The sequence below is a fragment of the Cucurbita pepo genome, chromosome LG02 (genome assembly GCF_002806865.2).
Source record: "Cucurbita pepo subsp. pepo cultivar mu-cu-16 chromosome LG02, ASM280686v2, whole genome shotgun sequence".
Taxonomy (NCBI): Eukaryota; Viridiplantae; Streptophyta; class Magnoliopsida; order Cucurbitales; family Cucurbitaceae; genus Cucurbita; species Cucurbita pepo.
Window position 1 is genome coordinate 2,396,258 of NC_036639.1, and position 27,188 is coordinate 2,423,445.

General features: G+C 37.3%; 2 protein-coding genes across 6 annotated transcripts; both read left to right on the forward strand.

Moving 5' to 3' along the window:
* LOC111788077 lies at positions 1-23,441 on the forward strand. Of its 5 annotated transcripts, none has more exons than XM_023668241.1 (24): positions 1-174; positions 352-2,466; positions 3,018-3,213; positions 3,326-3,385; positions 3,821-3,925; positions 5,198-5,338; positions 7,496-7,558; positions 7,782-8,012; positions 8,130-8,213; positions 9,265-9,422; positions 9,580-10,102; positions 11,467-11,634; positions 11,773-11,832; positions 13,231-13,353; positions 15,773-16,048; positions 17,030-17,095; positions 17,288-17,419; positions 17,847-18,662; positions 18,750-19,030; positions 19,521-19,720; positions 21,515-21,753; positions 21,834-22,025; positions 22,798-23,058; positions 23,159-23,441. In XM_023668241.1, exons 2-24 carry the CDS (start codon positions 593-595, stop codon positions 23,309-23,311), a joined length of 6,402 nt encoding a protein of 2,133 aa, XP_023524009.1. In that variant the 5' UTR covers positions 1-174; positions 352-592; the 3' UTR covers positions 23,312-23,441. The 5 variants fall into 5 exon arrangements, with proteins under 5 accessions (XP_023524009.1, XP_023524007.1, XP_023524010.1 ...); XM_023668239.1 differs by having other exon boundaries at positions 448-2,466; XM_023668242.1 differs by having other exon boundaries at positions 465-2,466.
* A 1,096-nt stretch (positions 23,442-24,537) lies between these two features.
* On the forward strand, positions 24,538-26,499 carry LOC111788297 (polyadenylate-binding protein-interacting protein 6-like). The gene is made up of 3 exons (XM_023668622.1): positions 24,538-24,761; positions 25,467-25,922; positions 26,047-26,499. Exons 2-3 carry the CDS (start codon positions 25,500-25,502, stop codon positions 26,200-26,202), a joined length of 579 nt encoding a protein of 192 aa, XP_023524390.1. The 5' UTR covers positions 24,538-24,761; positions 25,467-25,499; the 3' UTR covers positions 26,203-26,499.
* The last annotated feature ends 689 nt before the right edge of the window (positions 26,500-27,188 follow it).

Genomic DNA, 27,188 nt, shown 5'->3' on the forward strand with positions numbered 1-27,188 from the left:
GATGTGAGCTTTAGAGAGCCTCGCGGCTCAAAGTGGCGTAAAAGTTCTCTCTATGTACACGCAAAGGCAAAAGCGATGCTGAAAGAGCTTACACTTCACCAATAAGTTTCGGAACTCCCGCCATGATTAATTTCTTCTCCAACTTTCTCATGAATGCTCTATCAATCGCTGCAGGTTCATCTCATACCGATTCCCCTGTGTTTTTGTTTTTTTTTTGTTTCTAAGCAATGCAGTTTGGCGCATATGTTCGACTGGAAATTGACAGCGTTTTGAGCTGATTGATTTGGTTGATTTTTCTTGTTTTATTTTGTTTAGTTTTAATTTTTATTATTTGTCCAATGTGAAGTTTAGCATTTCGAGCTACGTTGGTTTCTGATTCTCATGTTGGGTGGAATCGTTTTTGTTGCTTGTTTTGGTGCTATTGTTTGTTTGATGAAACGTAAATAGCTCGGTTCATGTTGAAGTTGGCGGATGATCGATTCTATTCTATGCCTGAGTTCTTGCTGATAGTTCGAATTGTCAGGGGACTTAGACATGCTTCTTGGTCCCACACGGATGAATCATTTTTGGTTTGAGTAAGACGAGGAGGATAATGAATGTGAAACATCATTCTTCTTTTTTTGGAACTCCGCTCCATAGCTCATTGCATTATGTAAACAATGGAAAGTTTATTTATTTGCGTCGAAGCCGATTGTCGAAATGGGACTCTAAGAGGTACATATGTGCAAAGCAAAACAATTGGGATGCTCGAGTAGATGGATTTTCGCGTTTTTGTATGCAGCATTTGAAGTCATTGAGTATGAAGCTTGGGACAAGATACGAGTCTTTGATGAAATGTGCCAACGAGCCTTTTGCTCTAACAAAAACTCTATCGAGTTTCTTGCGTCCTGTGTGGAACGAGGGGTTGTTTTTGATTAGATGTTCTGCTTTTGTTGCAGTTGTATCTGGTATATGCTTACTGGTTTGGTATGGGCAGACAAAAGCCAAGGGTTTTGTTGAAGCTAAACTTCTTCCTTTTGTTTGCAAAGCAGTCAGTGACCATATTCAGCGTGATCTTGATTTTGGAAAGGTTACAAGTATTTCACCCTTGAGCATCACACTAAAGTCATGTTCGGTTGGTCCAGATGGTGACGAATTCTCTTGCGGCGAAGTTCCCACCATGAAGATTCGTGTTTTACCTTTTACCAGTCTGAGAAGAGGGAGGGTAATAATTGATGTGGTATTGTCTAATCCAATTGTGCTAGTTGTGCAGAAGAGAGATTATACTTGGTTGGGGCTACCCTTTCCATCTGAAGGGACCTCGCTGAGGCCTTCTTCTTCTGAAGGAGGTATTGACAGTCGTACTAAAATAAGAAGAATTGCCAGGGAAGATGCTGCTGCTCGCTGGTCCAAAGATAGGTATGATGCGGCTAGGGAAGCAGCTGAGATGGGATTTGTTGTTTCTGACAGGAGTCCAGGTTCGTATGATAGTAGTGCTTCGAAGGAGGATATACGTCCTACGGTAGATGTTGAAAACTCTAAAACTTCTTTTCTCACGGACGAAAATGTTCATTTGAGAAAACATCGCTGCATGGATACAGATGTGGAATACAAAATAAAGCATTCAAATACAGAGAAGTATTTTGATGCAAAAAACCCTGATATGCGGCTTAAATTCTTGTCTAGAGTAATGAAAGTGCCAATGAAAGGTCAATCAAAGAGGAAGGCAAGTGGAGACGATGTGTATCTAAATAGTTCCACCGCCAAAATGAGAATTCTTAGGCGCAGTACATCGGCAGCTCGGGGTTATTTCAAGGGTGCATCCGAGGGGAAGTTTGGTGAGCCTTCACAATTGCACAGGAGTTTCAATATTGTGAACCCTGATGCCTACTTGGTCAAAAGTGTGAATGAAACTGATGCTGACTCCTCCATCATGAATACTAATGTCCAGAATGGGAACCAAAGTTTAGATGCCAGATTGCATTCTATTAAAGAAGGAGATATTGATATTCTGAACCATATAGATGATAAGAGTTCAACAATTACAGGTTTGGGCAATAAGGACAGAAGATCCTTTTCAGTTACTTCCAGCAGCCATGAATCTAGTGTGAAAAAGGATGATGTTATAGGATCTGATCATATTTCTGAAGGAACATCTGATCAAATGTGTCATACATTTCAAACACCAACTTCAACCATTTATGAACATCAGAATGGAACAACTTGGCCAATTTCCTTCTCGGCACTAAACCAAAAATCAGATTTATCTTATTTTCCTAAAGACGTGGGGAAGAAGCTGTTGTACCATCTAAGCACGTTCGTCCAAAAGCTGAAATTTATCTTGGTTCAATATGCTAGAGGTGTTGTTGATGATGGAGATGTATGGAAGAATGAAGGTACTGAGACGATGCTTCCAGTAACGATTGATTCTGTTCATTTCAGAGGCGGGACACTTATGTTTCTTGCATATGGTGACAGAGAACCAAGGTAGAGTCTCCTTATTGTGTCTTTCTCAAAAGTAGTTTAGTTGAAAGGTGATTTTTTCTAAAAAGTTATTATTATTATTTAAAAAATCTTTATACCGGAGAAAAACCAAAAAAGCCACAACTATAATTTTCTATGAATAAATTTATTTATTTTTCTTGTTAAACGTCAGACCTGACTATCAACACGTGGGAATTGTTTATTGGATCTAAAAGTTATAGATGAGTTGGGACACCACCAATGTCCGCATTAGGAATGCTAGTAGCCAGTTTTGTATGCTGAGTATTAGGAAAAAATAGGAAAAAATGCATGATGATGCTGCCGTTTCTTTTGGCTAGTTTCATTTTAAGATTTGCCAATAGTTTGATAATGAACTGACTGAAACCATTTATATTAAGTGAAACGTTGGCAGGGAGCTTTTTTTTAACACATTAGTAGGATGCTTTGTACTGGGAATCAAAATCAATGTGGTTAAATTGATGCACTCAATGATGTTAAATGAAAGCTAACTCTATATGGGCAACGTATTTACAATTTTAAATACATGTCTCCAGAGAGATTGAGAATGTTAATGGACATGTGAAATTTCAAAATCATTATGGCAACGTGCGTGTTCATTTGAGTGGTAATTGTAAGACATGGAGAGAAATTGACTCTGGAGATGGTGGCTGGTTATCTGCGGATGTTTTTGTTGATACCTTTGAGCAGCAATGGCATTCAAATTTGAAAATTACCAACCTATTTGTTCCGGTATGTTACTTTAGCAATAACTATCTATATTAATTGTTGAGGTTTAGAAGTCTGCATCTACATGATATGAAGTGTTTACTCATCATGGGTTCCCTTTTTCATCTTTGTGCAGCTTTTTGAGAGAATTTTAGATATTCCAATCACGTGGTCCAAAGGAAGAGCCACTGGTGAGGTGTTTCTCTAACTTCTTGTCTCTCACATCAACCTTTTACACTTTTTAAAAAGATTATTATAATTTTGAAATCATGATTAAACAGTATATATTAGCCTACCAATGACTTCTTTTCTTTTTTTTTTTTACCAAGAATCAACATTTTCATTAAAGTAATGAAAATAAATTAATGCTGAAAAATTCAAGCTCAGAAAGGGAAAAAAGAAAAAGAACATGAAAACTTAGTAAGAAAAAAGAAAACTTCCCAGATCATACAAATATCTGGAAAAATAATCCGAAAATAGTTTAGAAGGAAAATGCCATTAAGCTGCCGATGATTTAAAGCATAGAAATTTTGATCAATATTTAAACAAAAATTGATACAATAAAAATGCATTTATTTTATGTTGATTGCTATCAAATTTTTTTTTTAAAATCTTGTGAGTCTGTTTTCAGGTTCACTTGTGCATGTCAAGAGGAGATACGTTTCCTAATTTTCAAGGGCAACTTGATGTGACAGGGTTGGCCTTTAAGATCTCTGGTGCTCCATCAAGCTTTACCTTAAGTCTGACATTGTCAGTGTACTGTGATACCCTCCATTTCAAACGGATAAGTTCTCTGCTATACCAATAGAAATTTATGTTCGTTGCAATATTTCTGCTTTTTGTGGTTTATAGGGGAATATGCTGGTCGTGTATAGATGACTGTTCCTGTTCTTTTGACGTTAATTGGATACTTTGTGGTAGGGGTTCTAAGGCGCTGGATGAAATTTCATCCAATATTTTATAAGATTAAAGAATGGGTGTCACGTTCTGACAGCAAGTGTGAGTGAAAGAGTTACCTCAAAGAACAACCCTTATACTTTATACTAAGTACTACATTTAAAATGATTCAAATTTATTAGAAATCAAGAATGATAAATTGGAATAGGTAATAGAGTTACTAATTACTTGATTGGAATAGGTAATAGGTAATTGAGCCACTTGTTTAATTACCTCCATATCTGACATAATTTTGTCCCAGCGACTAGTCCTTGAGATTGTAGGATACTTGAATAGGCATACACACTTATAGTTCTAATCGCACAATTTATGTGGTGAATACCCATGTATTAGAAGGATGAGCGTCTACAGACTTGTTGAACTCGTTTTTGCTCATTCTTCTCAAGTTTGTTCATTGACAAGTGGTGGTCCTTTGACTAATGAGGGCACAGTTTTAGTTGAGCAGTAACTTACCTTTACATTTTAGCTTGCCTCTAATGATCTTTGGGACTGTTAGAGGAGTTTGTTCAGGGTTAGCAGGGCACGCATTAGAGACGGACGATTGTTGATGTAGGAGGTGCTTCTGTATTCTCCCCTAGGGAAAGAGGGATTGTGTTGTGGTAGGTTAGCTTCCTTGCAGTGTTGTGGGATATTTGGCTTGAGAGAAACAATATGATTTTGAATGATAAAGAGAAGTCAGGTTAGAAGGCTTGAGAGGTTGTTATATTTAACACCTCCTTGTGGGTGTCGGTGACTAGGCCTTTTCGTAATTATTATTTGGTTTTATGCTTTTGGACTGGAGTCCCTTTTTGTAGTTATTTTTGAACTCTGCTTCTTTTATTATCTTTTGAGTGTGTTGAATACCGTTGTCTACTTTCCAAATTTCTTTCTTTATTTACTGTTGAAGCATGAAGCACTGCTTTCAAGTAGATGTTTTTTTTATTTTTTATTTTTATAATTTACTAAAATACTATCTAGTGCTTGGATGAAACATCCGGCTCATTGTGCCCTTAGCTATTCTCCAATGCTGATTTAGAACTATATTATCGTGGTTATTCATTCACTTATGCAGGAAATAGCGGCAAGTTTATCTTTCCATGGTCAGAGAATATTTGTACAGAATGCAAGTGGTTGGTTAGGCAGTACTTCATTCGAGGCATCTGGTGACTTTGGGATTCATCCGGAGAAAGGAGAGTTTCGTTTGATATGTGAGGTATGTCTGTACTTGGGGGAAACGGTAGACAACTGTTTTGCCTTGTAATATATATCATCAAATGGATATTCCTTGCTGTTTAGATGTATTTTACCGTTCATATTGAGTACCTTTTAATGAATATTGGAAGATCATCGAGTACAAAATCTTCACTTCCACAAAGAGAGAACTTGGAGAGGAGAACGAAGTCATTGAAGGATACCTAAGTTGCAGTCTTTCTTCTGTTTTTCCCTTTGATGTCTTCTCAGAGTTTCATTTCACAATATATGCACATATGTTTAGACATATATAATACCAAGCAGTTGGGTTGTGTCTATGTAGAACTCAGAGAAAGACTTGATTATCTTCTTATTAACATCTTTTACCTCGAGGAATTTTGGTTGGATTCTTTTAACCCCATGTTGTTTTTGCTGAATTGTGGAATGTGGATGAGTTATTGGTTTGGTTGAGGTGTGGTTCTGTAGAGCAAGTTCAAGAGCTTCTGTTTTAGGAGTTTTTAAAGGAGACGTATATGAGGATTCTTGAAGACAAGTGTGGTATTGGATTATTTTGGAGAATATTTGTTGGCCTCCCTATGGCTTCAATCATACCAGAAGTTGGAGTTTTAGGAGTTTTCTTGTATTCCATATTGTAGCTAGTGTTAGACCACAGATTGTGAAAGAATTAGCATTAGTTTTTACTTATGTGGTTATTTTATCCAAGTCTGTTTGTGTTTTGTATTGGGGATTATTGTGACACCCAAGTAAAGGAGTGGTACATGAATGAACTGAGACCATATTCGAATGAGAGCAATACTGAGGATAGGATGTCTAAGAAAGACTTAAAAGAATTAAAAGTTACTAGTCATACTAACAAGGTGCACTTCCATTTTGGGTGGCTCAATCATACGAACTCTTGAGTTAAACGTGCTTTGCTTGGAGCAATTTTATGTTGGGTGACCTCCTAGAAATTTTTCTAGGATGCACGTGAGTGAGGATAAAATATGCTAGAAGAACTCATGTTGGTCTGTGAGAATAGTCTTCACTCTTAGAAGCAAGGAGTAAGTAGTGTGATGTGGCTATGTCGCAAGGGATGTAGGAGAATGCCAGGGCCATCAAATGTCTAATGCGGATTTGAAATCTAGATCCAAATCCTAGGCATGAGTTGTTACAAATGGTATCAGAGTGGTACCTCTCCTAGTAAGGTGTGGTTTGGGGACGAACCAATGGGAAGTTGGTGGGCATGTGATATCTGAGTAACGAAGGGGAGATCACATCCGAATGAGAGCAATCTTGATAATAGGATGACTAAGAAAAGCTTAAAAGAATTGGAAGTTATTACCTATACAACAAGATGCAGTTTTCTTTTGATAGGAACTTTATATTTAAGTGTGCTTTGCTTGGAGTAATTCTATATTGGGTGACCTCTTGAAAATTTTCCTAGGAAGGATGTGAGTGAGGATAAAACATGCTGGAAGGACTTGTGTTGGTCTGTGGGGATAGTTTTCACTCTTAGAAGCAAGAAGTAAGTAACATGGTCACAGGGGAATGTCGGGGCCATCAAGTGTCAAATCCGAATTCCGAATCTTGGACATGGGTCATTACAGGTTGGTTATACTTTTGCCTTTTCAAATGGTCTTTAGTTGGAAAGTTAGGGTGGTTCAGTTTCCTATCTTGTTTTGGTTTGTCAGGAGTGGTGAGTACAATGACCCTCTCAAATGGGTCGTTGCAATTTTTTTCACTAAAGGAATCATAAGTAAATAAAGGATACCTATTAGCTTGGTGTAAGGCCGAACAACTTGTTCTCTGAGTTTTTTGTTCTATAATTGTGTATCCATATCTAGGGATCACATTTGATGTTAGAAATTAGTAATTCAAAGAGTATTAAATCATATGTTATATTTATTTAAAATTCAAAATTATTAAAAAATGCTTACGGATTGACAAGACAACACATGGAATGCTGCTTCTACCTGGGGTTTGGAGATGCGGAAGTGTTTATGATATCCAGTACATTGCATATTCACATTTATGCACATGTCAAGCTGTTGATACTTACTACAAAGAGGTCAACTATAGATTACACGAATATCCTTCGACATAATATACTAGTATTCTAGAGTTTATATATACATATTGCTTTCAACTTGTAACCTTGTATTTTTTATATTCTTTCCAGGTTCCTTGTGTTGAAGTAAATGCCCTGTTGGAAACTTTCAAGACCCGACCTTTCTCGTTCCCTGTAAGTTCAGTTGTCAAATTTCTCTTCTACCTCTTTCTCCTGGAAAATGAAATGGGTTAAGAGGGAAAGTCTTTCTTATCATGACCCTCCTCGGTTATCACACTATTCTCATCCTTTAAAGGCGCGCACACACATGATTAGAACAAAATAGAAATAAGAGAAGAATCTTGTGAAGAAATATGTCAGACTTCCTTGTTGATTCTTCTCATAATATTGATCACAGTTAGCTGGTTCAGTAACGGCTGTGTTCAACTGTCAAGGCCCATTGGATTCCCCCATCTTGGTAGGAAGAGGAATGTTTTCCAGGAAGATGAATCATTCAATTTTGGATCTTCCTGCATCATGTGCTTCTGAAGCAGTTGTGAAAAGTAAAGAAGCTGGTGCAATGACAGCAGTTGATCGTTTTCCACTTTCCAATGTCTCAGCAAATTTCACTTTCAACTTCGACAACTGTGTATGTTTTTGAGACAGCTATTAGCCAAGTTAGAGTTTTTCTGGGTAAAAGCGTCAACAATTTTTATTGTATTTTTGCATACTTGGTTAATGATCATTTACAATTGTATTTGGGTAGGTTGCTGAGTTGTATGGAATCAGAGCCAACCTTGTAGATGGTGGTGAAATTCGAGGGGCAGGGAATGCATGGATATGTCCAGAGGTGCAAAATAGGCTCTTTTAAGCTAATTTTGTTGTTATTCTTTCCTGGATGCAAGCAGTCGTTATCATTAATCAGAAAACTATAAATTTGTATTTGTTCTATTTCTTTCTTTCCCTTCTTTTATTTTCTATTGTATTTCTATGAGGAGTGAGAGCCTAACCGCTCATCCTCCCAAAAATAGAACTTTTCCCATTTTGCAGTTGAAAAATTAGAAATGATGTGCAAAAGTCGCTGGGGCCAGGGGCAGCAACCTTAGCCTTTTGGGTTCTTGGTCAACCATTAACTTGAAGCCCATATTTACAGCTGATCACCCTCCTCCAAATGACTTCTTCATCATAAATTTTTTTCATAGCCACTTGATAAGTAAAGCGATGTTTCTGAATCTTAAAGATTATATTCCATGGCCATTGAAGGACCGAGTAAGAGTTTCCCATTTACAGCTCACAAAGTGCCTTCTCTGTTCAGAGACAACATCCTCCCATATAAAATCCTTTTACGGTTTTCCCCAAGGTTTTGGCCGATGTTAAAGGAGGGAAAAATAGAGAGATGCTCCAAAGGAAATATTTGTCAAAGTATTCCTTCCACCTTTGGCGATAGGATATGCCTTCGTTTGGCCGTTTTAGCCTTGAGCGTATCCACAGTACATCATAGCAACTTTCTCATTGATGACACTGCGCCCTATAACAACCTTTCTTGAACAAGGTCTATTCTATAGGTTGTATTACCGTGTCCCTGAGTCCTTAGGAGACACCGTACCCTATAATCGCAGATTATATCTCTCTTTATCACATGAAGATTCTAGAATAACTCCCAGTGAATAATAATTCTCAAACATCACTGTTATACCCCAAAGAGATGTAGTCAAATTTTGTAGTAGGTTCACTGAAAAGTAAATATGACTGTCGGGTACTTCTGAACGACTGTCTTAAAATATAGGTTTGAGGAATTATTTTTCATATTCGTATCTTTAGGTCTTAAGGTTTTATTATTTTTCTCTTTAGCTGGAAGTTTATTAATGTCCTATTCCGATGTCAAATTTATTTCTTTTCAGGGTGAGCTGGATGATACAGCAATGGATCTAAAATTTTCAGGAAATGTATCATTTGATAAAATCTTGCATCGATATATGCCTGGCTATTTTGACCTGATGCCACTCAAATTGGGGATTTTAAACGGGGAAACCAAAGTTTCTGGATCCCTCTTGAGACCGTAATACTGCATGCTTTTCTTTTCAATTGTTAACGAAAACTGTCTGTCTTCCTCTTTGGATCTATCAGCATTATTTCATGATTATGCCTTTTAGAATCTCCTGGAATTTCATCATTATTTGGGCTGGTTACATCTTTCCCTCTCTTTGTTTCTGCAGGAGGGTTAACATTAACTGGACTGCACCACTAGCTGAAGGATCATTCAGAGATGCTCGAGGAGATATCGATATTTCCAATGATTATATTATTATTAACTCTTCCTCTGTTGCTTTTGAACTGTATTCAAAAGTGCAAACATCATATGCTGACGAGAATATGCTAGGTGATGAAGCGTTTGATGCAAAGAAGACTCCGTCATGTACTATTGATGGAGTGGAGTTGGATTTACATATGCGTGGTTTTGAGTTCTTGAGCTTTGACTCTATTTTTGAATCTCCAAGGCCTACGCATCTAAGAGCATCTGGAAGGGTTAAGTTTGTGGGGAAAGTTCTGAGTCCTTCGACTGGTAGCTCTAGTCAAGATTTTAGCATTGAGAAGCGTAAGCAGCAGGTGCAGATAATTGATGATGAGAATATAAATAGTCTTGCTGGCGAGGTCTCAATTTCTGGTCTTAAGCTGGATCAGTTGATTCTGGCACCTAAGCTTGTTGGGTTATTGAGCATGACTCGTGAGTCAATCAAGGTTCTATCTAAAATATCTCTTCTAGAAAAAAATTGTTTTAATTTTGAAATTGACATATGAATTTATTTGCAGTTCTTTGCATATAGTTCCCTGCATAAGGTATCTCATTAAGTTTTCAAATACGATCTCTTTGGTTTATATTTAAGCTTTAATTGGCTTGTGTCTCTGGTTAGAAGTGATGTGTGATTAGGTTGGGCAGCATGTGAAATATCCCAGAGCTTGAAGTTTTTGAATCTTCAATGGAAAGAAAACGGACTTTAAGTTTATTTAGTGAAAAGTTGTACACAAAAGACAGCCCTATAAACTACACTCCATTAACTTGTTGATAGTTCCTCTCCAACTATAATCCCCAGCACAATGCCTACGCTGCATTCATCCGAAGTGTTGCTCTCTCTCTAATTCTATGACCAGAAAACAACTGGCATATGTTCTCGTGTGCATCTCTATCAAAATCCCGATAGATCTAAAAATGGCTGCATCAAAGAGGTCCACCAATTCTTGCCAAGGGTACAATTAACAAAACTCATGCCCAACACTTTCCTCTGCTCCCTACACGCTGCACATCAAGATGACCTATGACTCATGCTTGAGCACCTCTTTTGTAATCCTTCTGCCATGCTTGGTCTTCAAGGCAACGTGCCCACGTGTTAACACCTTTTTAGATGCCAATTGTACCTAAACATTTTTGTTAAAACGTTAAATCTTTATAAATATGATTATTTGTTTATTTTTATTTTTTACACTCATAATTAAACCTGTATTCCAAAGGTTAAAGAAGGGGGATCCGTTGGATTTCCATTACTTTCTCTTCCAGAGTGGAAATCTTTCTTGAGATTACTCAAATTCTGAGGAGATTATTGAGATTACTCTCTAATGCACTTAGATCAAGTGCCTCCTCTTAGCAATTGACCACTTAATGCATCCAGAGTTCTCACGCAATCTTAATCTTGAAGTCCACACTTCCATAAGTTATTCATACTTTCTAGAAGAAATGTGAAACCGTAGTTCTCTTGGATCAGAAGATGTTCTCAGTACTATTTTTTGCCAAGAAGGCCTCATTCTTCTTTGATATCTTTGCACAAAGGACTTTTTTCGTTAGTTTCATGAGATGTTCTTAGTACTTTTTTTTTTGCCAAGAGAGACATCATAACAGACTGTTTGCTTCCTGTTTGCATTCATACGTTCATTAGAGTGATATTGTTTTATGACCTCTAAATGTATAGACCTGGTATAGATTTTTGGAGTTAAAATATTTGTCAATTTACTATATGAATTTAAAGAATTGACATCCAATCTTGCTCTTATTAAATCTATTTATCAGTGGTTTCTTATTTTTGTGCTCTATCTTCTCTCTGTTGTTCCAGTTGGATGCAACAGGTCGGCCTGATGAAAGTCTTTCAGTAGAAATTGTGGGGTCATTGAAACCTAGCTCTGATAATTCTAGTAAGTCGAAGTTGTTCTCTTTTAATCTCCAGAGAGGGCAATTAAGAGTCAATGCATGTTACCAACCTTTTCGATCTGCACATTTGGAGGTATACATGTTGCTTTGATTTTTCAAAGAAAAGATCTTTTGTACTTTGTGTGACTAGCTACCACACTGCATACAGTTGATACCCTAAGAACGTGATAAGCTGATTATGATCTCCTTATTCTTTGTCTGTTGGTCATAGCTACGTCATTTGCCACTTGATGACCTGGAGCTGGCTTCACTTAGGGGAGAAATACAAAGGGTAAGGCAATCAGTCTTGCTCTCGATTCAATTTTGCGAAGGGTGCATGATGTGGGGAGTCTTTTATGTCTTAAGATCTTTTCTTTGAGTTTCTTGTATTTTCTTTGATTCTTGCTGGATCTTGCATTCTTATAATCGTTGGTTTCCTTAGTTCACCCAAGTCTCTTCTTATTTGGCCCCTTTGACCAAATTGGTCAATTTATTTAGGAACTCTTGGGTTAGTCTTGCTTTGTTGGCTGGTTTGTGGCCTTTAAATAGTTTGTTCCGAACTATGAATTTTTCTTAGTTCTACATCAGTGCACTCTTGTACATATAATGTTAGCAATGGTAGATTGAGGGTGTTTACATTTACACCAATACATAGCTGAACGAGAGTTAAATTCATAAAATTATCAAAGGTAGAGAATGAATCCCTGAATAATCTTTCATTTCATTCGCCCAAAAGACGCCACATAAAAACTCTATAGCTGACACAAGTTTTTTGTTACTCCGTGGAAATGATGACCCACGAAATGGATTCCAAAAAATCATACATGTTATTAGGCAAAGCTAGTGAGCATCCAAATGCAGAAAGGATCATATTCCAGTACCGTGTAGCACAGGAGCAATGTCCAAAAAGATAACCAGGGTGTTCAGAATCAAAAGAACACGTAACATAACAAGATGGAGATATGTAAAGTTGAGGCATACGCCGTTGTAGTTTGTCCACTATTGGTTGTAGCAAGGCTAAGTTCCCAGATAAAAAAATTTAATCGTTTTTGGATAAACCTCTTTCCAAATCACCCCGTAAAGGGTATTACAAGTGAGTTAAACACATACTAGAATCACCCACAGGATGAGAGGTAATTTGACCCAAACGTGCACTATGAGATATCAACTGACTTAGGCAATCGGAGACCAAAATGATAAGAAATGGCAATAGCGGATTGCCTTGCTGAATGCTTCAAGAGGGAATGTTTTTACCTCCAGGCTTCCCATTAGCAATGATCGAATAGCTGAAACTAGAGATACAACTACAAATTCACTCCTTCCAAGCTGAACCAAAACCTTTGGCAGAAAAAGTAACATCCAGAAATTCTCAATCTGCCTTATCAATAGCTTTTTCCAAGTCTAGTTTAAGAACCACCCCTTTCTTGCGAGACCCAAACCAATCATCTATTCATCGCAATTAGAGAGTCATCTAGAATTTGTCTATTTTCTACCATAGCCATTTGATTTTCCGACATGGTGATCGTATTTTATTGAAGTTTTAAAACTTGTCTTAAATGGAAGTTGATTGTTTTCCCACTCTTTCTGTTGTGTTTTCTTCTTTTTCCTCTTCTTCCATCCAATGTTTGTTGACAGCCAGTTACTGTTTATACTTGAACCTTGTACTCAACAATGACTTGTTTTCTTTCAGGCAGAAATTGAACTTGATCTTCAGAAAAAAAGAGGTCATGGGGTTTTATCAGTACTTGGCCCAAAATTCAGTGGCGTGGTGGGTGAAGCTTTTGATATAGCTGCTAGATGGAGTGGAGACGTGGTAAGTCCTAAGCATTTATATACTTGTCTTTACCATTCCATTAATTTTTGTTTTTAATAAGCATAACCTGCTCTTGTTATCTCCAATTGAGTTCAAACTCTTCTCTGTTATATGTGGATGATAAAATATATCAAATATAGCTGTTGTTTTATTGCCATGGAGGTTAAAATTATCTATTATCACAGTGCACATGTTTTACCCCTACCAAGTTGTGGCGACATATAAAAATGTTGACAATTCTGCTAGACAACATTGAAGTTCTCCCTTATATAAGATTATCTCACTATACTCCTATTGTCTTTCAGTCAAAGTTTAATGGCCCAAGAATCATACAAGGGAAAGAGGAGAATGTGGGTGAGAATGTGGGATGGTTTGTTTGTTTTCTTAATTAATCGGGAATGTTGAAGAACCTCCCACTCAATTTAAATTAAATTGATAAAATTATTTTAATTTAATATGAACAAGTAACTAATAAAGACAATTAAAATTGAAAGATTAATTTTAAAGAGTTCAATTGTATTTTTTCACTTGATAAGTGGCAATTCCATTGATGATTGAAATTTACAAACGAGATTTATTGTCCATGATATTTACAAAAAACGTTCCTAATTTACCATAAGGGAGGTATGTCTATAGGAAATAAATGTATTAGACAATTTACACCAAAATATAGTTTGATAAATAATATTGTCAAAGGCTTTGTGTAAGTTTGAGTCTTCTCCGTAAATACTCTTTGATTTCTTTCTTTTTATAGAGTCCAAAAGACAGCTATAATGAGATTTTTCCATAACTAGGGTTTTTCATTTTTTAAAGGGTGGCATGTTAAGACCATGTCCAATAGATCCTTTACCTCCTAGGGAAAAGTGAGATATCATCCGAAGGTATTAAGAATCCTTTTTAAAAATTGAGCATAAATGCATTGCATAAATAAGTGGTTTTGTGATTCATTGTCCTTCTTGCATAGTGCACACCAACTTGGAAAAAGAGTCGTGCAGGGAATTCTTTTTTATAGATTTTCACTTGTCCTAATAGCTTTATGTGCTTTTTCCCAAAGGAAGAATTTCACTTTTTATGGTTGATTTCCTTTCCATATTGTCTTTGGTAGCGTGGAGCATATTGCTTCTACTTTTTCTCCTATGTCCACATCAAAGATTTTATAGAGAAGATCCCGTCAGCTCTAGGAAGTCATGTCAATGAGTCTGCATCTTTAGACAATATAAATGAGGTAAGGTCGAAGCTTAATTCGGCCCATTCCGTAGCTTCGTTATCCTTTAGGTTCCTACCAAGTTTAAGGTCCTAGAAATTGTTGACATCATTCCATGTTTCTTTGATCGTGGTTGTTTTGCTACGAGAGAGTCTATATAGAAGTGGATACCACAAGGCTAGTTTGGAGTTTCCAATCCAGGGGTTGGTCCAGAAAGATGTGCACTCTCGATCACCCGCCTTATGGAGAATTCGGCTAGTGATGAGGTTTTGGTATTTTTTTATATACTTCCATGGCCCCTTTGCAGAAGTTGGAGGGGATCGATTTGTATATGATGTAGGAGAATATTTGGCCCTTATAAGTTTTCCCCACAAGCTGTCTTCATTGTGCTTATATATCCATACCCATTTGGCAAGGAGAGCTTTGTTCTTCTCCTATATCGAAAATAGACCAAGTCCTCCCTTGTATGCTGGGAGGTTTATGATATTCCATTGGACAAGGTGTTGACATCTTTCCATGTATAGTTCCGAATAATCTTTCAATATTCGTAGAACAGAGACATGTAGTAAGTGGAAGGTTAGACAATGTGGCTTGTATTAGGGTGAACCTTCTGCCTTTAGAAGTATAACATGATGACCGTGTTAATAGCCTTCTTTCTACTATTTCAGTAATGGTATTCCAAACGTAGTAGGATAATTGTCTCCATTTAAGGGTAATCCTAAGTACATATTCGACCATTCACCCTTTTTACAATCGTATTTGTTGGTAAGGTCTTTGATAATCTTTGTGCTAATATTAATACCCATAATTTGGAGATTGATATTTTGTTCTAAGAATCTTTCGAAGGTTTTAACTATCTCGATCATGTTTTTTATGGAGGAGGCATATGATAAATTATAGATGAGGATCGTCTTATCCACAAATACCTACAAGGATATTTTATGATTTTTTTTTCCCAAATAAAATAAAAGCAAAGACATGTATCACTCATTCTCAGACATCTTATGCCTACTTATTTGGTTTCCGAGCATCCTAATTCTTTGTAAAATTTTAACCAAACAACCCTAATTGCTCGTTGATCATATGTCCATTCTTTTTGGGCCCTTTACTTTGGTATTTCGATTTCTTCATTATTTTATTCATGCATTTTAGCTTTTATACTTTGTATCTGAAATTAAATATCTAATGATGTGCCTCATCTATATGCATGTTTAGATCACCCTCGAGAAAACTATTCTAGAGCAAAGCAACACTCGATATGAGCTTCAAGGTGAATGTGTGCTACTTGGAAGCCCTGATCGAAATGTTACTGGTAAGGAAAGTAGTAATTTTTTGAAAAAGGCAATGGCTTTGCATCTTAGCAGTGTCATTTCTTCCATGGGAAGATGGAGGATGAGACTGGAAGTTCCCAGGGCTGAAGTTGCTGAGATGCTTCCATTGGTCCGACTTCTTTCTCGATGTATAGACCCTTCAGCTCATTCAAGATCCAAGGTTATCTTCTTTTTACTGCAACGAGATTGATTTCTCGTAACTCACGTTACCTTCTAAAATGTGGTCAAGAAACTTATATCTGCTTAAAACTTCAACCATAGCTCAGCATTAAAGCATGCCTTTTTTTATGGTGTGATCTTGTAAGGTTCCAAAAATGGGGAAAAGTAATGTCATTTTTTGTCAAATTGACTTCTAGCTTTTTTATGGAAATGGCCATAAGAACATTCTATTTCGTTTGCTTCCAGCGCCATAGAAGGATATTCTATTGAAGTACAAAGAAATCTTTGTATGTGCTATTTCTTAATTGGTGCATTATACGTAAGGATGGGAGGAAGACCTTAGCACCTCTTAGTTGTAATTTCTGTGAAGTTATGAGATTGCTTTTCCCATTTTTTTGGTCTCTCCATCAATTGGCAGAATTAAGGCTTCGTCCCCACTCCTGGGGAAGGACCAAAAAACCCCAAAAAGGTTTTAGAACCTTGCCCGTTGATCACTAGCGAGCAATGAAGAAAACCATGCTATGGACGCATCCTTCTCTGTTTGATCTTATTCCTTGCAGAGGAACTCTTTTATTTTTTTGTGGTTATTAATAAAGTGTTTGTTTTTATTAAGGGGAAAAGAAAAACATTAAATTGAGTCAAACAGTGATCTCAAGGCTCTTATGGATTTCTTTACTAACAACCAAGTCCAAGTCTGAGTTCCAACTGCTTCGATTTGAATTATCCGAAGGATGTCTTACTATTATATGAAAAAGATGGAAAATCAAACTTATTTCTCGATTAAATAGAATTGCAAGAGATGAATAGAGTCCAAAATAACAAGAGATATGTATATAGACCGATATAAAGTAAAGTTGATAGAGTAAAAGAGTAAAAGCTTACGTTGCAAGAAAGTAGAAAATGATGGAATTTATAATTTTTGGGTATTTTGTATGTGTGTTATTGTTACTTGATAAATTTCTAATTTTGTAATAGAATGCAGGATCTTTTTATTAAAAGTTTGCAAGCTGTTGGATTATCCACTGAAAGTGTTCAAGATCTGATCGAGGTACTTTTTATAGAATGATCAAAAGCTGCAACATTTTTTTAAAACTGTTTCTGACTTGCATTTATCACTCCTTAGTCTGTATCTTCACAGAAACGCCTTTGTTTCTTTTCTTGGTCAATGATCTTGTTTTGAGCTGCACGTAGGATATACATCAAAACTCCATCATGTTTTGTATTTATCTTACTTTTCCAGGTGATACGGAGGCAGTGTATTCTATCAGAGGAAATTGTTCTGGAAGATTTGCCTCTTCCAGGTTTATCTGAACTCAGAGGCCGCTTGCGTGGTTCTCTTGATGCGAGTGGTGGAGGCAATGGGGATACAATGGTAGATCTTGAGTTATAATTTTTAGGCCATAAAAAGTTGAAGAAATGTTTCCTTTTCCTTTTTGTGTCTAATTACTAGCAATGGTACTTTGAATTATGTGCCTTTAAATGTTACTCTGATGAACTAGAAGTATGTTACTGTCTGAACCTTATCCTGACTTTGTAACGGTCCAAGCCCACCGATGGTAGATATTGTCCTCTTTGGGCTTTCCCTTTCGAGCTTGCCCTCAAGATTTTTAAAACGCGTCTGCTAGGGATTGGTTTCCACACCCTTATAAAGGGAGGGTGTTTCATTGTGGAGACTGCATGCCTTCTTTTAGATTAATAATAGAAATGCATATCATTGCTGCCAACAATTATTTATGTTGATTTATTGCTTGGTTGATTGGCTTTTAAGAATGACTTTCATTCCTTGGTTTTGTTGTCAGGCAGAATTTGACATTCGTGGGGAGGACTGGGAATGGGGAACCAACAAAATGCAGCGTGTTTTGGCAGTTGGTGCATACAGCAATAATGATGGTTTGCGGCTTGAAAATTGTTTTATCCAGAAGGATAATGCCACAATTCATGCAGATGGAACTTTGTTTGGCCCTTTATCTAGTCTTCACTTTGCTGTTCTAAATTGTCCTGTCGGTCTAGTTCCTACTGTGGTTCAGGTAATTGAATCTTCAGCAAAAGATCTTGTTCACTCATTGAGGCAACTTGTAGCTCCGATTAGAGGTATACTGTACATGGAGGGAGATCTCAGAGGTAATCTTGCAAAACCAGAATGTGATGTGCTAGTAAGGCTCCTTGATGGTGCCATTGGTGGCGTTGATCTTGGTCGAGCTGAAGCTGTTGCTTCCCTTACCTCAAGCAGCCGTTTTTTGTTCAATGCAAAATTTGAACCAATTTTCCAAAATGGCCATGTACACGTTCAAGGAAGCATTCCTGTGATGTTTGTCCAAAATAGCATGGCAGAGGTAGAAGAATTGGAAACAGATTCAAGTAGGGCAACTTTGATCCATTGTTGGGGGAAGGAAAGGGTTATGGACAAGTTCAATGACAGAAAAAATTCCAGAGAGAAAAATGAAGAAGACTGGACTACTCAATTGACAGAAGGCCTTAAAGGATTAAACTCGAACCTTTTGGACGTAGGAGAAGTTAGGTTTGATGCTGATATTAAAGATGGAGGCATGCTGTTACTAACAGCTTTGTCTCCTCATGTCAACTGGCTTCATGGAAATGCTGACATCTTACTTAAGGTGACTACACTCCAAATTTCATCATGGGTATATATAATGTGATTTCTTTTAGTCTGTGTTTCAATTACATATGCTCTAAATAAATAGGTAAGCGGCACCATTGAGGAACCTGTATTCGATGGATCTGCAACTTTCCACAGGGCTTCAGTATCTTCGCCCGTGCTCCCTAAACCACTCGTAAACTCCGGTGGCATGATTCATGTTAGATCAAATAGGCTGTGCATCGATTCCTTGGAATGTCGTGTAAGCAGAAAAGGAAAGTTGACTGTGAAAGGGAATCTGCCCCTTAGATCCAGTGAAGCATCCCTTAGCGACAAGATTGATTTAAAATGTGAAGCTCTGGAAGTACGCGCAAAGAATGTATTCAGGTTCCTTATCTAACTTATGACTTTTAAGTACTCTACGATATACGAAAAGGTTGTGGAAGCTTGGTGGGTTTGGGCCGTTACAAATGATATTAGAGCCAAACATCGGGCGGTGTGCCAGCAAGGGCTTTGGGCCCCCCGAAGGGGTGGACACGAGGCGGTGTGCCAGCAAGGACATTGTTCCCCGAAGAGGTGGATTGTGAGATCCCACATCGGTTGGGGAGGAGAACGAAACATTTATAAGGATGTGGACACCTCTCCCTAGCAGACGCATTTTAAAAACCTTGAGGGGAAGCCCGAAAGGGAAAGCCCAAAGAAGACAATATTTGCTAGTGGTGGGCTTGGACCGTTACATTTTCCTTTTGGAAATTTCTTTTCTACTTCCATTCATCTTAATAAGAAAACGAAAACAAGCTTTCTTCAGTTAATTTTTTTGCTCTACTTCTGTTGCTCCATTAAATTAAAATACTTATCTATATCTTTAAAATTGCAGTGGCCAAGTTGACTCTCAAATGCAAATTACTGGGTCAATATTGCAACCAAATATATCTGGAAATATTCAATTGAGTCGTGGAGAAGCATATCTACCACATGATAAGGGCAGTGGAGCTGCTTCATCTAATAAAGTCCTACCAGACCAGTTTTTCAGTCCAGAATCTACAGCGTTGAAAACTAGATTCCATCAACCTCGAGGTGATCTTCATATTTTCATATTCGTGGCTTCTCATTACGTACGAATTTCACAAGCAATCATAGTTTTCCTGCTCTGACACTCTTGTATGAGAATTAGGGATACATATGAATGTAGATTTAGTGGACTGACTGACTTCCAACGTAAAAAATTTCATGCAACTGTCTCCTCTGTCACTTTTGAAGACCATTAGTTTATTTTAATATATTTTTATCTATCTTCAAGGATAAAACTATCTATCATGATCTGATATTGTCTTTACCTTTCAGTTCTTCATAAGAATATGGCTTTAAGTGTGCAAATTCATTGTGTTGATATTTCCATAACCCTTCACTAATTTTTGTTATAGTTGTTACCGGATGTTATTGCTTAGAGTTAAGTGGTAATCGACTATTTCTTGCATAGATTTTATGATTCCGCTGCTAAGGTTGTTTACTTTTCATCTACAATTTTATCTGGCGAACTTGCATTACTTTGAAGTTTTCTAAATAAAACATTTCTAGTTATTTTTTTAAGGAGATAAAAAGCTTGGACCAATTTGAATCCACTTTGGACCCACTTTGGACAGCAAAAGGAGCTTGGACCAACCCGAGTCCTAATTGTGAGATCCCAGAGTCCTAATTGTGAGATCCCAGAGTCCTAATTGTGAGATCCCAGAGTCCTAATTGTGAGATCCCAGAGTCCTAATTGTGAGATCCCAGAGTCCTAATTGTGAGATCCCAGAGTCCTAATTGTGAGATCCCAGAGTCCTAATTGTGAGATCCCAGAGTCCTAATTGTGAGATCCCAGAGTCCTAATTGTGAGATCCCAGAGTCCTAATTGTGAGATCCCAGAGTCCTAATTGTGAGATCCCAGAGTCCTAATTGTGAGATCCCAGAGTCCTAATTGTGAGATCCCAGAGTCCTAATTGTGAGATCCCACATCGGCTGGGGAGGAGAGCGAAACATTCTTTATAAGGGTGTGGAAACCTTTCTCTAGTAGATGAGTTCTAAAAACCTTGAGGAAAAGTCCAAAGAGGACAATATCGGCTAGCGGTTGGCTTGGACCGTTACAAATGGTACCAGAGCTAGACATCGGACGATGTGCCATCGAAGAGGCTGAACCCAGAAGGGGGTGGACACGAGGCGGTGTGCCATCTAGGACGCTAGGCCCCGAAGGGGAGTGGACTGGGGGGTCCCATATCAATTGGAAAAGGGAATGAGTGCTAGTGAGACGCTAGGCCTCGAAAATGGGTGGATTGGCTGAGGAGGTGAACGAAGCATTCTTTTTAAGGGTGTAGAAACCTCGTGAACGAAGCATTCTTTTTAAGGGTGTAGAAACCTCGTGAACGAAGCATTAAACCTCGTGAACGAAGCATTCTTTTTAAGGGTGTAGAAACCTCTCCCTCCTAGCAGGGTTTTAAAACCTCTCCCTCTTAGCAGCCTTTTAAAAATCTTGAGGGGAGCCCGAACGGAAATCTCAAAGAAGACAATATCTACTAGGGGCCTTGGACTGTTACACTAATTGTATTGATATTCTATATATAAAGAAAAGTTGTTAGCCTTAAAAAAGGAAATTCTGTTAGCATTGATCTTCAGTCCTTTGGTCAAGCTTTCAAGGCCAACATTAGTGAATGTAGCATGAAGTTCTATTTTAGTACAAATTCTTCTCCGTAGGAATTTCAAGTAGTCTGATCTGTTAATTTCAGGACGTTGTATGATAATTTACAAAAGCCATGTATACAAACTTGTGAATATAATTAGTGGAAATATAAATAACATTCTGTCTTTTTAATTATTATTGTTTTTTCGCATCAGATAAATCAGCTGAGACCGAGAAGGCGTCCAGAAATGTAAACATTAAACCTCGTGTCGATGTCTGCCTTAGTGATTTGAAGCTTGTTCTCGGACCAGAATTAAGAATTCTTTATCCTTTGATTCTCAACTTCGCTGTTAGCGGAGAGCTTGAGCTAAATGGGTGTGCTCATTCTAAACGTATTCAACCAAAAGGAATTTTAACTTTCGATAATGGTGACGTAAATCTTCTTGCAACCCAGGTTAGTCTTTGTTATCAAATCTTTCCTATACTGGTTCTGTTTCTAAACAAACGAAGCTGATATTAGCCTTAACTATGCAGGTAAGACTGAAACGGGAACATCGAAATATAGCAGCATTCGAGCCTGAGAATGGGCTTGATCCAATGCTGGATTTGGCTTTAGTAGGCTCCGAGTGGCAGATTATAATACAAAGTCGCGCTAGCAAATGGCAAGATAACTTGGTGGTGATGTCAACCCGTTCTGTGGAACGAGGTGCTCTCTCGCCCACCGAGGTAATTGTCTGAATGATGAGCATTGCTTGCTAAATGTTCGAACAATATTAGGATGAATGGTGGAAATTCATAGTTTTGGATGCTAGCTTCGACTGCTCGTATGACGATAATATGTAGTGATTGTACGTGATTGGCACTTCTTGGAAATAATAGTTGTGACTAATTTTAGTTGTTCTTTCGTCGGGAGGGTGTAATGTGAGGTCCCACATCGGTTGAAGAGGAGAACGAAACATTCCTTATAAGGGTGTGGAAACCTCTCCCTAGCACATGCGTTTTAAAACCGTGAGGCTGACGGCGATACGTAATGGGCCAAAGCGGATAATATCTGTTAGTGGTAGGCTTTGGCTGTTACAAATGGTATTAGAGTTAGGTTCCAAGCAGTGTGCGAGAGAAGACGTTGGGCCTCCAAGGGGGGTGGATTGTGAGATATCATATCGGTTGGAGAGAGGAACGAAGTATTCCTTATAAGGGTGTGAAAACCTCTCCCTGACAGACATGTTTTAAAACCATGAGGCTGATGGTGATACGTAACATGCAAAAGTAGACAATATCTATTAGCAATGAGCTTGGGCTGTTACAAATGGTACAGTGTCCGGTTTCGGGCAGGGGGTGGATTGTGAGATCCCACATCAATAGGAGAGGAGAACGAATCATTCCTTATACAAGGGTGTAGAAACCTCTCCCTAACAAACACATTTTAAAACCATGAGACAAACAGCGATACGTAACAATTAACAAATCAAGAATTGATCGTTAACTACACTTACCTCAGGCTACCCAGGCGTTCGAGAACCAGTTAGCGGAATCAATATTGGAGAGCAACGGGCAATTAGCATTGAACAAGCTTGCAGCTACTACGCTGGAGAAACTAATGCCAAGAATAGAAGGAAAAGGTGAATTTGGTGAGGCTAGGTGGAGATTAGTGTATGCTCCTCAATTCCCAAGTGTAGTCTCCTTCCCGACCACCAATGATCCTTTTAGCTCACTCTCATTCGGCACAGTTGTTGAAGTCCAGCTTGGAAAGCGCATTCAGGTGCTGTTTCCATGTTTGGTTGTGTTGCCATGTTTGGTCGTGTTGCCATTTCTGGGTCTGTTTTGTTTTGTTGTCATCATGTTGTCCATATGTCGTGTAGGCCTCGGTTGTCCGGCAAATGAGGGAGTCGGAGATGGGCATGCAGTGGACGTTGACGTACAAGCTAAGGAGTGGATTGCGATTGGTGTTTCAGTCAGCTCCAGCTCAACGAACGCTGGTGCTTGTGGAATATTGTGGTGCATCACTGGATTAACGTTAACTTTTAACTTTAACTTAGTTGTTGTTGTTGTTAAATTAAAGAAGAAGTTGGTATATCAGAAGGTCTGCTGCTCATGATTGACAAGTTGCACATTCAACTTTTATAAAATGGTATTTTGTTTTAACTTTAAACCTTCAAACACACACCATATCATCCTTCCATGTAAATCTCTATTTACTCCTTTGCTGACGTCATACACATGTCAAATTACGCTTTTGTCCTTGCCTTATAAATAATGTATTAAACAACAAATAAAATAAAANTTTTTTTTTTTTTTTTTTTTTTTTTTTTTTTTTTTTTTTTTTTTTTTTTTTTTTTTTTTTTTTTTACTATTCTATTTAAGTAAAAAAAATCATTTTAAAAAGTTTAAATTTAGTATCTTCCAAAAATTTTAAAATTAAACTTTTTCAATTTTAATTTTACTCTAATTAGTAAATATAATAGTAATGTATTTTAAAGTTCCAATAATACCCTTAAACGTTTAAAAGGGTTTGAAAAATACTCCTTAACTTTTAAACCAAATACCCTCGAGTTTTAACCTTAAAATTTTTTCAAAAGTTCAAAAATATTCTTACCAACGTTTCAAAAACACTCATGAACTTTCAAAAGTAACATTAAGAAGTTTGGGATAATCTATGAGAGGTGTCGAAAGATGGTTTTTGTCTATATATTTACGATAACAAAAGGGTTTTTTTTTTTTTTTTTTTTGTCTATATATTTACGATAACAAAAGGGTATTTTTTAAACATAGTACTCGATGTAAGGGTATTTTTTGTTTGAAGTTTAAGGGTATTTTTTGTTTGAAGTTTAAGGGTATTTTTGAAATAAAATATTGACGTTTTCATCGAAAATTAAGTGTAATAATATTTTTTAGACACCGAAACTTTTGAATTAATTTAGGCAAATAAATTCATTCATGAAAATGGATTTTCCAAATTTTTTTAATGTAAATTTGGGGGAAAAAATAAGTAAATTTATGTTGGCAAATATTAGGCATAATAATAAAGTATTAAGTCTAATTTTAAAATTTATTGAAATTATAATAATAATTAAATTTAACACTTACGGGTCAGTATCGGGTCAACCCGTTTTCAAACGGCGGCTAAGCTCCGTAACTGACGGTTACATTTTCGTATGCTTTTACAACAGTGTTAACGGCGACATTCCAACCACGTAGAGCATCTTATCACTGTGTCCAAACAGACCCCTCAAATCAATCATCAAGAGGTTCAAGTGAGAAGTCTTATATAGTCTGCTTAGACCCAACACAACCATGAGGATCTTCTTCGATACTTCTCAATCTCAATTCCGTATTTATGAACCCCAGCTTTCCGATCATTGCCTCATTTCTCTCTTCAGTTTAATCGTGTAGCGATTAGGGTTTCGTAAGTTCTTTACTTATTGTTGAAATTCGGTCTTCGAGATCGAGATTTCGTCTCCGAAGGTGAGTTTCTTGTTTGGAAGTCCGATCGTCGTGATGAGCGTTGAATTCTCGAGTTTTTCTTTCGATACCACTGTTTTTTTCATGTAGTTTTTTATTGTGAAGTGAAATAGATGAAGTTTTGTGGCTTTTTAAACTGGTGGTGTTGCATGTATGTCGGTTATCCAACTGATTTGTGGTGGTTTGATAATCTTACTTGATGTTAGGTTTAGAGGTAATGGTTTGTGGTACTCTAATGTCTGTGGTGATCGAGATTTTCTTTCTTCGCTTTGTAAGCTTTGGATGTTTGAACTTTCTTCTTTAAACTTGATTTTGAAAGTGGTTCGCTGTTCAGGATTTGATTCTTCTGATGTTGGTTTGATCTTTGCTTGTCTTGGAGTTCTTATGAACTCTTCATTGGCGTAGTTTTCCGATAAAGTTAAATGGTCAACTTCTGGTGAAGAAACATAGATATGGTTAATATTGTTTTTCTGATCATGCGACCTATGCTTCGAATTGCTAGAAGTTCGAAATTGTGAGCGGATTATTTGATGCAGCTCTGTTGAATGTTCTTGATCTGAATATCCTCTTCTCCTTTGAATTTAATTTTAGATGCATGCAGGACTTGAAGGTCATGCGTGAATTGACTTTGAAAGTTCTATGAGATTATATGTGTTCTTCATTCGTGATTTTTTCTTTTTGGGTTAAATTGTTGTGGTGGAACGACAGGGCAAGGTGCCAATCATTTCTGTATCTGGAGCAATGAAGCCGATTGGATCATCTTTGAATCCATATGCAACATCCTACATTCCACTCTCCAAGAGAGAGGCCAACAAAACTTTTATACCAGAAAACTCTTCCAGGGGAAATGTTGGGGCTATCATTCCGGGATATTCTGAACATCATATTTATAATCCTCAGTACGACGACATTTCCCCGTTTTTAAACATGCATCGTGGCGAAAAGGCACCTGGTTCTGTTGCTTCTGCTGTGAAGAATCACCCTTTTCATGGACCAAGTTCACGAAGGACTGAAATGGCGATGATGTTTGGTAGAGAAATGTTCATGGAACTAGAGTTGCTTCACGAAAGTTTCCCTGGATTATCTGATCAGTCCATTACTGAAGTCTATTTTGCAAATAAGGGTGACTTGGATGCTGCTATAGACATGCTGAACCAGCTCGAGGTTCTCTCTTTCGATACTCGTTATTGTTCTTGATTTCTATCTTAAACTGCTGTTCCACTTGTTATTGATTTATGCTTAGGATTTGCATTGCTTAACTGTTTTGTTGGTTTAATTTGATGCTTAGAACAAACATTCAGCTGATTTTGAATATGCCCCTCAAAGTCTCCCGGACTCTTTGGACATCGGCGATATCTCGGAATCTGGGTTTGCAGATGTTAGTCAACCATCTTTCAGAATGAAGAGTGCCAATGGCGGCCCTGGTACCTCATCCAGGTTCTAGGGAGTGTCTGTTGGTTTTGAGAAGTGTGTTTTTCCTTTGATTACTTGTGTGGGTTGATGCTCCATATAAGTGAAAACACTCTTCTTTGGGATATAAGGGACCATCTTTGGTTATAGGATTGTATAGTTCCTTATACTTACATGAACTCATATGCATCGGGGTCGTTGTCGTCGTCGTTTCGGCCAATCAAAAAGATCGAAATATAGCGAGCTTTTGCTGGTTGATTCAAGTCCACACATGATTTCTGAACTATTTTGATTCAGAATTAATATTATGTTGTATTGCTTCATTGCATTTTTCCTGGTGTGATCTGTTCTCTTTTAACTTCTTATATCATGAAAATGCACAAAACGAGTGTTTTTCCATGAAGAAAGGATGGAAATATTTTGATGCATTATTGATGGGTTATTTTAGTCCCAAAAAAAGCATCAACCATGCACGGTAACGTATATAATATAATACCCATGCACGGTAACGTATATAATATAATACCCATGCACGATAACGTATATAATATAACCATGCACGGTAACGTATATAATATAACGTCTGTTTAGAATGGTTTCAAAAAAAGTACTTTTAAGAGAATAATAGTGTTTTTAAACCGTTAGAAAGTTATTTCAAATTGGTCATAGATCGCGTTCATAAATGTTTTCTTAAACTCGACAAATGTAATTTTAAACCGTTAAAAAATCATTTCAAGTGGACCCCATATTACGAGAATTTGAATTCCTAACCTCGAAAAAATGGTGTATATCGAAATGAGTCACGTCTATAAATGTTTTCTTAAACTCGACAAATGTAATTTTAAACCGTTAGAAAATCATTACAAGTGGGCCCCAAGTTACGAGAATTTGAATTTCTAAGCTCGAAAAAATGGTATATATCGAAATGAGTCACGTTCATAAATGTTTTCTAAAACTCGACAAATGTAATTTTAAACCGTTAGAAAATCATTACAAGTGGGCCCCAAGTTACGAGAATTT

Bases quoted from the DNA above. Each gene is read 5' to 3' on its own strand.
- LOC111788077 (XM_023668241.1), top strand. From the start codon at position 593: ATGAATGTGAAACATCATTCTTCTTTTTTTGGAACTCCGCTCCATAGC. The intron at 11,833-13,230 runs GTAAGGCAATCA...GTTTTCTTTCAG, and splicing joins TTAGGGGAGAAATACAAAGG to GCAGAAATTGAACTTGATCT. The intron at 23,059-23,158 runs GTGCTGTTTCCA...TATGTCGTGTAG, and splicing joins AGCTTGGAAAGCGCATTCAG to GCCTCGGTTGTCCGGCAAAT.
- LOC111788297 (XM_023668622.1), top strand. From the start codon at position 25,500: ATGAAGCCGATTGGATCATCTTTGAATCCATATGCAACATCCTACATT. The intron at 25,923-26,046 runs GTTCTCTCTTTC...TTTGATGCTTAG, and splicing joins ACATGCTGAACCAGCTCGAG to AACAAACATTCAGCTGATTT.